The sequence below is a fragment of the Sycon ciliatum genome, chromosome 2, assembly GCF_964019385.1.
Source record: "Sycon ciliatum chromosome 2, ocSycCili1.1, whole genome shotgun sequence".
In the NCBI taxonomy this organism is placed as follows: Eukaryota; Metazoa; Porifera; class Calcarea; order Leucosolenida; family Sycettidae; genus Sycon; species Sycon ciliatum.
Genome location: NC_088644.1, coordinates 39,140,742 through 39,153,492, shown reverse-complemented (window position 1 = coordinate 39,153,492; position 12,751 = coordinate 39,140,742). Strand labels below are relative to the sequence as shown.

Here is a 12,751-nt window from a genome sequence, read left to right as displayed (position 1 = left end):
GTAAAGACTATGTTGTCTTTCGAAATAGTTCTTCATCACGCTCGCGCGAATGATGTTTCTCATCATGAACTCGTTCCGACGGTGTGACATGGTGATGGTCTTTGGCGGGGCACTGGTTTGGCGAAAACGATATCTTCTTGTGCAATAATATATAACATTGATCGGCTGCAGATGAGTACAGTCACTTCGTGGTTGATCCTATAGGAGGGCAGCTGCCAGGAAAGAGGCAGGACTCATCGAAGACGAAGCGCTCGCAACAAACAATAGCACTCGAAATATCTCGTAAGATTTAGGGCCTATCGCTTTGAGCCACAGCGCTCACAGCCTTGCCTACTTCATCAAAGTGAGCTCTACATGTTCGTTGACCACTTCACACTACACAGAAGAGCGAAACAAGGATTATGTCTTAGCATTTCCACTCCAACAGCAGACCATTACCAGTGCGAGAGAGAAAACTACAAAGGGCTTTGCTTTCTGTCGCATCGTCTCTCTTGCATGCAACTAACGAGAAAACCGTGTACTTACCCTCGCATTCACATGCGAACTATCAAACACGTCCTGTGCCGCATGCTGATCAGGTAGTGCCATGTATGTGTTGTACAGACTCAGTGTACTCTCAGTTGACATGCCCCCTTTCGAACCCAGACAATCTTTTCGGGATTGGTCTATTCCATCATTAACCTTTAAATTTTGTCCTGTTCTTTATTTCTGAACCTGTTCTTTTGACGTTTCACTGTGATGAGTAAAAGCACTCGGTAGTAGCCTTGGTTGCAGCCTTGGTTACAGCCTTGGTTGCAGAACAGGGAGCCTTACACATACGATCAAGAGTTCATAACCCTGACCCCCAGCTAGGGGGTCACGGACTCTTGATAAACTCTTGGTACAATAACTGTTATACAGTGTGCTAGTGTATGACTCCCTCCTGTTTGTAGTCCTAGCCTGGGTATTGTATCACAGTATGGTGTATGACTCCCTCCTAGCCTGGGTATTGTATCACAGTATAGTGTATGACTCCCTCCTAGTCCTAGCCTGGGTATTGTATCACAGTATGGCATTACCGTCTCCCGTTCGCAAGGGAACTCACAACAATGGAATAACAACTGTCAACAATACATTGCACCAGGACGGCAGGAGTCACGGAAACTAGCCACAGTGTAGTATCAGAACCATGTACATGTACATGATTGTATGTGCGTGTAGGGCTCCCTGGCACAAACTGGGTGTGTACTGCATTATGGATCTGTACAATATTTGCACAGAGTCTGTCACCACACGGGTAACAAGGAAGGAGGTGGCCAGTTCCGATACCATGGATACCAAGGATACTGGCCAGCGCCAAAACTTGCAAAAGATTACAAATACAATCATGCAGATCTACAATACAATCATAACATCCCACAAGCTCTTGCCTGCACTGCAGCTTGGTGCATCGTTGAACAAGTAGCAAGAATGTGCCGAAGTGAAGGCTCGAACGACACTGAGTCAGATCTTGTACTTGTACGACTCGTCAAGGTGGGAAGTTGTATTTCTCGCCGGCCGAGCGCAGCGAGATAGGCGAGAAATGATTTCTCGCGAAATATTTTTCAGTTGCAAATATGGCATCTGGTGTGTTCTTTGTTGTCGCTTCTTTTCCTGACTTCTTCAGTCAGTTTTGAGTCTCACCAGTGTCCCTGCCCTCCCACCCTTTAGTTCTGTGCATATTATCAATGCTTTTTATTACTTTTTGCCGCGATGTGCTTGCCATGCCTACATGATGCCTAATCGCCATTGGGGATATACACCCGGTTTTTTCCCTCACAAATGCGTCCGTCGGCGCGAGGGTTTTTTCCCGGCTGGCTCGGTCCAGGAAAATTAATCTGACGGTCCCAAGTGGTTCTGCATCATGGCCTATTTCTGCTATCCACTGGCACGACTATTCTATCTGAGACACTCTGTTCTCAGTCCTTGCTTGCTTCCATACCTCACTCATCCGGTTCACATCTGGCTGCGGCCAACTACCCTTCACTTTGTGTGTTGTCGCTATTGCTGTCTATGTCTCTGTCTATGACAGTATAATAATTATTATGTGGAGCGAGAATGGCACATGACCGAAACTAGTGAAGAATCTTGACACCCGTCACAGGGTGCTCGAACAATGCAAAGGTGTGCCAGCTATGGACTATGGAGTATGGTACCTGTTCAGCAGTCTTCTTCGACTCTAGACTAGCACGTAGTGTGCCAGCTTGATCGAGGACACAGAGAGCGATAACTATCGATCGAGACCCATGGTGTGCTAATCAGATTCTTTGCTCGAGGTGTTCCCCCTGGCAGCGACGCGGCACCTTTCGGGAGATCGATCGGTGGGCAGTCGACACTTCACTTCGCTACAATGTAGGCCGGAGTAGTAATTACTATACATATGTACAGTAGTAGCACTAACACGTAGACTACTAATACTAGTATAAAGCAGATCAGTCTATGGAATAATAATTATAATGATTATTAATATTATGGTGTTACTCCTGCATAAACGATTACATGTACGTAGATCTACGAGTACAGTCATGTAGTACCGGTAGCTATTTACATTTTGTCCATACACGGCCCCGTGTCATCGCTGTGTGAACCTCGATCGTTTACGGTTTTAGTCAGGGATCTTCTAGTAAGTAGTATCAACCACAGGAGTTCACAACTCCCTTGGCCTCGGCCGGGTGTAGCTGGGTCTACGCTGTCCCTCGATCAAGCCTTGGAGGCTTCATCACCTTCACGCGGAACCCCAACGAAGACGAGCACCTCCCCCTGCACCTGGTTTTTAGCGCTCGGTGACGTTTGTGGGTACGCAAGGAGTGTTACGAATACGATCGCGTCAGGCATATGGCCATGTACCGTGTCGATTGTAGATCTACACGCATGTACAAAATGACTGCCCCTACGCCTAGGCCCCGGATCTGAATGCACACAATGTCATGTAGATCTACTTTCAACACTAGATCACTTCGTCTTCGAACTGCACGCTAACTAAACTGTTACTTCAGCTCGGTCCATTGCCCGCGAACAAGTACTCCCGATCCGCCAGCTCTTGGCCGTGGAGGGTGAAGATAGGAAAACGCATCACACGCTTCGCGAACATGGGCGCTGATCCGCAGAGTGTATTGTGATGTGCTTGCTGTTCCGCCGCACTACTGCCGAGAGATGCAGCCCTGTGACAATACGCTACATACAACACCGTGACCCTAGCGGGCTTCCGCCTAGCAAGTATGCATCATGAGCTCGTGACGATCTATCTGCCTACCTTCGCTGAACGGCGAAAAGCAGTCATGAGTGGAGAAAGACATCGTGTTCATCGGCCTACATCAGATGGGGCCGATCACAGGCAGGGACCTCTCCGCTAGCGCTCCCAGCCTCGTGCAGAATACCTTGGTACACACTCGTCACGTCACACTCACACCGTGCATGCAGCGCATTGCTTGACAGGCCGGGCGGAGAGAGAGAGAGAGAGAAGGTACTAGTAGAAGCTTGCTGATCATTGCGTTGAACTGAAAAGGTCGGCCGTTTGGTGTCAATGAGGCTAACCTTTCTGATCATTTTTTTCCGCCAGCCGATTCTCTGTTCTTGTTGCACTTCAAAGCAGTTGAGGTGCACAGATTGAGGAGAGCATTGCGGCGTGATCACTGGCCATGGCCACGGCTGCTGTGTGCAGTGTGAGCAGCCGTCCTCTGTCCGCGGCGGAGACGGATGAAGATGATGACTACGACGAACCGTTCTCCAGCCGCAGCACACCGAGTCAGGGCAGCAGCAGTCCAGAGCGCAAGGGTGTGTCGATCGATGCCATCAAGTCCAAGCAAGCACTGGCTCGTATTCTCTCCTTGCAAAAGGATCTAATCGACACGGAAAAGTCTCTGTCCAATGCGGCAACGGCCAGCGTGGGTGGTCAGAGCTCGCTAATACCTTCTGGAAATTCTCGAATCAGGATATCCGCTGTGCCTAAACCACCTCGCGTGCAGAAGCGTGATCCGAACGGCATGAACAACGCCAACAACGGCGGGGCGAGCAGCACAACTGACAGCGCCGCCACCCCTCAGCCATCTGGTCCTGTCAAGAAAGCGGTGATTCCACCGCCGTCCGCACCTAGGCGGCCATCAGTGGGCACAGTGCGAGAGGTGACGGACGCCGAGTATCAGAGCTTGGACGCAAGCTCAGTGGAACAAACCGTGTACACATCACGCACAAGCAGTGCCGGACTGCACGAGGAACGCAGTGTACATGCAAGGTCCAAGCAGTCTCCAGGCTGCCTTCCCAGATCGACAAAGTCCACACAAGTCATAACGCCAGCCATGCACGAAATGCCTAGTAACTATCCTTCCATGATATCGGATACCGGTCAGCAAACTCACCACCAGCACCACCAACATCACCACCAGCAACACCAGCAGCAGCAGACTGGGCCGCCAGGGGTTCAGCTGAAGGCTACGCTTTCATCACCGCCAGAATACAGCCAGGCCATGGCACCAAATCCGAACTTCAAGCGCACGCAGGGCAGTCTGACGCGCAGCTACATGTCCGAAGCTCGTCAGCCAGCGGCGTACGTTTGCTGCAAGAAGTGCGGTGCAACGCTTAGCCGCAAAGCATCGCTATTACTGATTAGCATCTCTCTACTGCTCTCAACGTCAGCCATCGTTCTGTTTGCATTACTGGTCACAGGAGTGATTGAGATTCAGAAATCCTCGTCGCCTCCACCGCCGGCACAGAACACCATCCATGCACAGTACAAGGAAGAGCACATCACCGGCAACGAGAGGAAGAAGTCGGTGAGTACTGCCGTGCGTGACGGCGTTGGCGGTGGTGGGGACCTGGCTACGCAGTCCGCACTGTTTCCTGCCGGCGGCGCCTGGAATGGTCTGGGAGCTCAGTCGGCAGCAGGCGCACCGATAACAGGTCAGTCCTCCCAATGTGAAATACACTGTGTACATGGCAACAACAAGGATCAACTGCACACTCATTCTCTATACACATCAAGGCAAGGGTGGTGGGTAAGTTCCAAGAACGTTTTCTCGTGATTGTCATCAGTTGGAATAACACCACATTCACGGGCGTCGGAAGGTATTTTAGCGTGGTAGGATCAGCCATCTGAAGTACAATTTACTCGTTGGGGAGTGGTGGCTTAGCCGAAATTTTTGGAAATTTAGATCCCAGATGAGAGTATTTTATTGATGCAAGGGGTATCTGGGGCAAAAAGTGGTACGGTCAATACCGTAGTGACCGCACCGTGTCCGACGCCCCTGACATTATTGATACGACGTATCCGTCGTATCAATAATGTGAAGCTATTCCAACTGATGACAAACACGAGAAAACGTTCTTGGAACTTACCCACCACCCTTGCCTTGATGTGTATAGAGAATGAGTGCGCAGTTGATCCTTTTTATTGCGATTATTGCGTTCGACTGCACACAACAATGCGTGCAGTGCTAGTGCCATGCATCACCCGGCGCTGTTCCATTCATGAGGTTTGATATCTCTGGCCAGTACTGTACTTAACCTGCAAGAGTGCTATAAGGCCTCGGACACCACTGAGCTAAGAGTCAGAGGTACATGCACATTCTACTGAAGTTTCTTTGTACTTGTCACTATTTGAACTGACGTATAGATCTGAGCGTGAGGTACTGAATGCACCTGTATCTTCTCCTTCGTTTCTTGTTGTTTCCAGCTACCGTGAAGCAAAACTGCTCAATCTACGAAGTAAGTTAGGTACATTTTCCTTGCGAGTGGATCAGGCAAAGAATTGCATGAGCGCCTTCGTGAATTGTTGGTAGCCATCCTTTCATTGCATCCTAGACAGTAGTGTATAAGGCGTAGCTGCTAATATCCCAGGAATGACAGCCAGATATGTGTACAATCACTTAGGCATTTTGAATATTTTGATCTCATCGGGACTGTGCATGTAGCAGTCGTGTGCATCACCTTGTCTTCTGCAAGCTTGCATGTCGTGGCTGTTTGTATCTCTCCTTGTCTCCTGCAGGCTTTGCCAGGCACAGAGGCTTACACTCACATCAAAGTCTGCTCCGGGCCTAGAGGGGAGCAAGGCCCTGCTGGACAGAAAGGTGAAGTGGGAGCTGCGGGTCCACCTGGTCACCGTGGATATCCAGGTCACCGGGGCGACATGGGAATGGTGGGACCACAAGGTGCCAAGGGAGAGCGTGGGTTCCGCGGCATACACGGCCCACAGGGCATCAAAGGCGAGCGAGGGTACAATGGTCTGCCCGGTTTTACCGGTAACCTTGGTCCCAAGGGCGACCCTGGAGAGCTTGGTCCGAAAGGTGAGCCTGGAATGATGGGCCAGCCCGGTGAGCAGGGGTTGCCCGGTCCTAAGGGCGAGCCTGTGTACCTGCAGTTCTAGTATCAAGTGATTCGCTATCCTTCACCCAAGCAACACGCCGAGCTGCCATGACAACGCACTCACCCTAGCAACAACAGAGCCATCATGACGACACACTCACCCTAGCAACAAGCAGAACTGCCATGAACACACCCATCACCCTGGCTGCATGCCAATGCCCTTAGAAGCACAGTGCACACTGTGCACACACTGCACACACAGTGCATTGAAGTTTGCAGAAATTTACTTCAGCTACACTGCCGAACACGGACTGACTGTACATTGGAACCTAGCTGCACTGTCTGACAATTCTGATCCAGACGCCAGTTCCCTGACTTCCACCAACACACTCCCAATGTACAACAGACAAGTAGTACAGTCATGTAAAGCTAGCCGTGCCGCTGAGGCTCCACCAATCACCATGCCATCAATCATCACTGCCCGCATTGTCACTCTTCGTCATATTTCCGCCGGACGTCCTGCCAGCAGTGAAGCCTACTATACAAGCTATAACGGAGCGGCGATGATGGGCATGCAGCTGAGCATTATGGGCTCCCCACTCTATATCCTCTTAGCTATCCGCTGTCCACAAGACATGAGTACAGGGTAATGGATTTTTAATTTTTTTAAACAAACATGATAATTATTGTATCGATGAAAGTAAAGAGAGCGCGCTCATACCACGAGAACAATGGAACAATATTTAAAGACTTGGACGTCGTTCAAATCTTAAAAATTAATATTGTTCCATTGTTCTCGTGGTGTGAGTGCGCTCACTTTACTATCATCGATATTAGGTTTCTTGTCTCCACGCCGACTTTTTGATAATCATAGTAGGAGTACAATGGAATCCTGAACCAAGATTTACGGTGTCAGTTCAAATTTTAAAATATCCTGCTCAGTCGATCTGTATGATCTGATTTTGCTTCAACTTTTTTTTAAATAAACTCGACCCAGCTTATATAATTATGGTGATTATAGTGAGTACTGTACATACAATACGTATTGCACGATGCCTGCTATCATTATTCAAGCACTTGTGCCATCATGCGATCAGCATTTTCCAACTGAGATAATTATACCTGCATATGCTCCGTACTTTGACACCGTTCAAATGACTTTCGAACCACACAGTCGCATGACTATTGTGCACCAAAGTATATATGTACATGATTGTACAATGTAATTTATTCCTCATGCTACATCATGTACCGCCATGTGCTATTGATGCCTCTTACTAATGCTCTATCTTGCATGCTTGCCGCGACACAAACTCTTACTTTACTGATCAAAGGTGATGCCACTCATCTCGACCCTGCATCAAACGTCTTTTACCAGTGTTGGCCCAGTGCCGGTTCTGGACAGAAACTGTTCCTGAATGTGGCAGCTTTGTTGCTGCCTTGCCCATGCCTCCACTCGCAGACATCACAGCCGGAACAAAAGTGGCATGCTCCACTTGTCTCACTCTCTCTTCGTAGTGCCTTCGTTTCTCTCTTTCATGTCGATGATACACAGTGGTACGTGGTGCAGACTGATTTGAGCGAGCATAAGGATTAAAAACCCGGACATCAATAAGGGTTCGCTCAAATCGACTGCCCCACAAACCACTGGCAGCGACATCAAGGCGTGCATGATCCTCCACGTTGGCCGTTCGGTATTGCAATCGCTCACCGGTCAGTGGCTGCAGCGTAGGCTCCGTGGATACATTGCTACAGACTTGGTGTAGGAGCTGTGCGGTAGTGTCGCGAATGGCATTGTGTCGTATGGTGGGAAACCCTCCATGAGGACAGGATAGTGAGTGAGAAACGCTCACCTCTTGGCCACATGAACAATGAGTCGGTATTCTCGCCGGCGTCCATCCATAGCGGAGACACAGGCCGTCCCAGAACTCTTGCTTCGTGAGGCTGAAGCCGTACTTCTTCAGCGGACGACATGTTAACCAGCTAGATGAACTCTTCTCTCTAGCAATATCGATGACATTACGCAGACTCGCGGATGCATTCTGGACCACGTCCTCCATTGCCGCTGCCTGCGCTTGACGGGACTCTGCCTTGACTTCTGCCTTCATCTTGCGCAACCAGACAGAATCTTGCTGGTGAGAGGCTCGGTAATGCGAACTGACGAGTTGTATTGCCCACACAAGGACATAGGGCTCGTGATACCCAAGCCGCCCAAACGACATGGGAGAGCGAACACGCGCCGGAGATCCCCACCAGGAGGTGAGCGGCAGGTCAACGCTGGAATCAGTTTAGTTCTAATGGCACCTTCAAGTGGCTCCAGCAGGTGCTCGGGGATGTCCATGGTTCTGCAGAGAAAGGTCCATTTCCCTCTCAGTCCTGATACAAATGCTGAGTAGGCTGCCTGGGGCTGAGTCTGTGCAATAGTTGCCAGCCGATTGACCTCTTGCACCCAGGTCTCTACCTTTCGTTGAATATATGTCTCCCTGTAAGCCTCAGTGCCCACTGCAGCACCGAGGTAGCGTACTCCCTCAGTCGTGATGGCTACTCCGGTATTTTCGAAGAGATCCCTCGCCTCAACAAGGCAATGTTCCTTCACCACAAGAACAGACTTAGCTGGGTTCACAACGTAGCCATATGCCGGTCCCTGCACCGTCAGGACATCCCACCACTGACGTACCCGATTCAAACGGCCCGCTGCAGAGGAATCATCTGCGAACCAGGACTGCACTGTCTCCTCGCCAGCTGCTGCACGGATCAGGGGTAGCATGCCCAACGCATACATATGCATGGCGAGTGGATCACCCTGCGTCGTGCCTTCTTCGGAAAGAATGCACTCACCATCGATGTATAGAGGCGCAGGTTCCCTGTACGTATTGATCAATATTGTAGCGAGGGGTGGACACAAGTGCCGGACGTTGCGAAGGTAGACTTGTCGATTCAACCGATTGAAAGCGTTGGACGCATCAGCCATAATAATGCCGTCAGTATCATCCTCGGCGAAAGCAGATTGCATCGCATGCACTCCCGCCTCTATGCCGCAGTCTAAGCCAGCACATAACTGGTCACATCCGACTGCCCCCTGCACAGCATGACCGGCAATGGAGAGGATTGCCTTACTGATAATTCGTCTTACAACCTCTCCAATACCTATTGGCCGAATACCTGGGCACTTATCCAGCGCTATCAGGCGGCAAGCTGTAAAGGCGGTAAGCGAATCGGGATCGATGTATGCAGTTGCCATCCGCCTGGCACACGGGGCCAGAGCGTCGCACAAAGTGGCTGAGGCGTCTGCGAAATTGGAGCACATGTGCCTCCAAATTTGTGTTATACTAGTAGTACTAGTAGTTGGAACTTGCATTCACGCCTTTCCTCGCAATTGCACCCTTTCTCCCAACACTTCCGCGGTCGGCTCCCTCCGACTCGTGTTATGGTTACACCTTTTATAATAAGGACTGACAGTACGTGTACATAGGGAGCAGTTGCATTCATCAGGACACATTTCACTGGTGTCCTTGTAAGAACGTGTGCATTAGCGGATTATTATTATTATTATTATTATTATTATTATTATTATTAAGCTTCCGTGGAGATAAAAATGTAATCGACGCAATAAATAGAGTAAGCTGCGCACTCAGTACAAACACCATAAGCAAAACTTGTTTTCATGTAAATAAAGAAGCTTGTTCCTAAACGTTTTCGTCGCCATCTCATCAGAGGATTACTGGCAAATCAACAAAAGCTCTTAACTCAATATATATACGCACAATGCAAGTAATAATCTAGACCCTAGCTAGCGCGATAAAATGAGAGCTGAAAGAAACATTACACCATTCAACGATATCAGGTGACAACAGATGCGATAAATTCACCACTAGAAAGTTACCATGCAACCACAAACGAGAACTACTGATCTAAATTCACAAACAATTTCAACGTAAACAAATTCTTTTTCTGCCTACACAAAATCGGCTTAGTGGTAAAATGTAAATAGACTCCAATACACGCAAATACCTTTGACTACGTGAACGAGACCAAACAGAAAAGCAATCATCAGCATAACTAGAACGACAATCACTATTCTGAACAAGATGGTTGGCGATAGAAGATTCATACACCCTAACAACGCTACTAGAACCAGTACATACTTTGGAATTACGTGACAATGTAACCGACCTGACATTCCTTGCCGCTACTGCCAATCCAGACGAGGCCGATGTAGATGTCAGTACCAGTACTAGGTAGGGTCTAAATTATTACTTGCATTGTGCGTATATATATTGAGTTAAGAGCTTTTGTTGATTTGCCAGTAATCCTCTGATGAGATGGCGACGAAAACGTTTAGGAACAAGCTTCTTTATTTACATGAAAACAAGTTTTGCTTATGGTGTTTGTACTGAGTGCGCAGCTTACTCTATTTATTGCGTTGATTATTATTATTATTATTAATTCAACATCTCCTGGCTCGTCAGAAGACTGCCAATATATATGAGAAGTCGGGTGGTAGCCAACCACGGCGAACTGAATAATAAGGAGAGAAACAAAGAGAGTACTGCAAGGGGAGACAGCAAGCAGTGCATATTCAGCAAGGTACGGCAAGGTGATGGCAGGAAGCGGCAAGGTCTGGGACTCCAGCGAAATGGGGCCCTCCAAAGGAGTTCACTCTCTACAAATTTGGCAATGGACTTTGAAAGCTGGCTCAGGGATGTCATGGCTACCTATAGGAATAGCGGGAGTCACGCAGCCCAGCGAACAGAGGAAACTGCCTCTGACCTAATTACTTAGCAGTACTGCCCTTGCGAAGAGTGTAGTGGTCAAGGACTCAAGGACCAACGCAAAACATGTAACTTCCGACTTGCCGTCCATACCACATTGGAAGGCACACTTTCAGACAGCAGCCGGAGGAGCCGGCGAAAACATGCGCTGGTGGGATGACTGCAGGAATAGGCAACGTTTACAGTTTGTGAGTATACTCGTACAAGTCAAGCATTGATACTGTCGTCAATGGCCAGGTGCGGCATTAACATCTCGCTGGATTGCACTCCGAATGAAATGCGCACATACAATAGCAGCTGCTACTCATGAAGCCTACGATAGTTGTTGTCCTTCGCTAGCAGATACCATGCCAATAGCTGCGGCACTCGGTGCGTCAATGGGCCCTATGCGGTTATGGCAGGCAGCATGCTTTTCGAGACCCAACCGTCCACAAGGCCACTTGTCAAGACAACAGGTCTGCAGGCCCCGGCACTGGCCAAGCCAGGGACACAGCGTAGTCGTGAGTGCAGCAGCAGCTTCTATGGCCAGGATGGACAAGAACAAGCCAGGCTCGATCCACAACATGCAAGTATGTGCATTGGGGAGGATGATCGTATCCGTGGAGCAAAGACAACTTTCCAGCCACACGTGCTGGATGTAAGCACTTTTCGTGAGTCGGCCAGTATGCGTGGGCCTGCCCGAAGAAGGACCAACAGGTCCACTGTAGTAGAAGGCAGATATGAGAGCTGTGCAGGAGGATGCTAGCATGATAGTGGTATGTAATGCCCAGGATCATGCGACAAAGAATGTCCATGACAGCGTGCATAGGTTCATCAGACTACTTTTCATGACAACCCGCTTGCAGATAGCCAACAAACAAAAAGAGGCCGGACTACTTGGATACTGGCGCCGCAACCGGAGCCGGACAAGCGGTGTTGCACAACTAACGCAACCTAGCACGCAGAATCCTCCAGGCCTACATCGGTAGAGGTGTGGACACTCTTCGTATGGCCGATGCTACTTTATCTTCATGCAGGTGAGCGCAGTTTCTCCTTCTCTTGCTTGAAGATAGAGCAGGAAGGGCATTGGCAAGTGCTGTTCAAACAAGATGTAAATCAAGGAACCGGACAATACTGTCGCAGCCTTGGCCCCTGGATGCGCACACTCATGTGTTCGAGACAAGCCCAGTGACAATCATGGTGAAGCCCAGTGCAGTACGTTACTAGCAGTTGCCTCAACCAGCATACCACCCACCCTTCAGTGTCCGGGACGAGAGCTAGGCGTGGCTTCAGCGCCTCACCAAAGCCGACATGATCGAACCAGTCAAGGTCAGAATGGATTATTCTCTGTTCCCGTCTGCATGCGGGGCTAATGGGTATCTACAGCTCTATGTCGATTCAGGCAAAACTACCGTCTGTGAATGCATGCTGCCTGAATATTGAGGACATAAGTTCAAATAACTACTCGAGGGCATGGATGGCAGGTCTTTTGATGCAGGGTCCGGGTTCCCCCAGAGTGTAAACCTTAGTTTAGCATCTTTAGGTCTCAGTTTTGCCCCTGCGGATGTTCCACGCAGCTGCAAAGAGGCATCCGGAGAGATATCAATGCATGCACTTGGGTGCACCATTCTGCCAGCACACGCCAAGCAATTGTGCCATTCTGCCAGCACACACAAAGCAATTGG

General features: G+C 49.3%; 1 protein-coding gene across 1 annotated transcript; it reads left to right on the top strand.

Annotated features, from left to right (window-relative positions):
- Positions 1–2,560: 2,560 nt before the first annotated feature.
- On the top strand, positions 2,561–7,442 carry LOC135810030 (collagen alpha-1(XXVII) chain-like). The gene is made up of 3 exons (XM_065323497.1): positions 2,561–4,914; positions 5,687–5,718; positions 5,999–7,442. Exons 1-3 carry the CDS (start codon positions 3,657–3,659, stop codon positions 6,374–6,376), a joined length of 1,668 nt encoding a protein of 555 aa, XP_065179569.1. The 5' UTR covers positions 2,561–3,656; the 3' UTR covers positions 6,377–7,442.
- Positions 7,443–12,751: the final 5,309 nt, after the last annotated feature.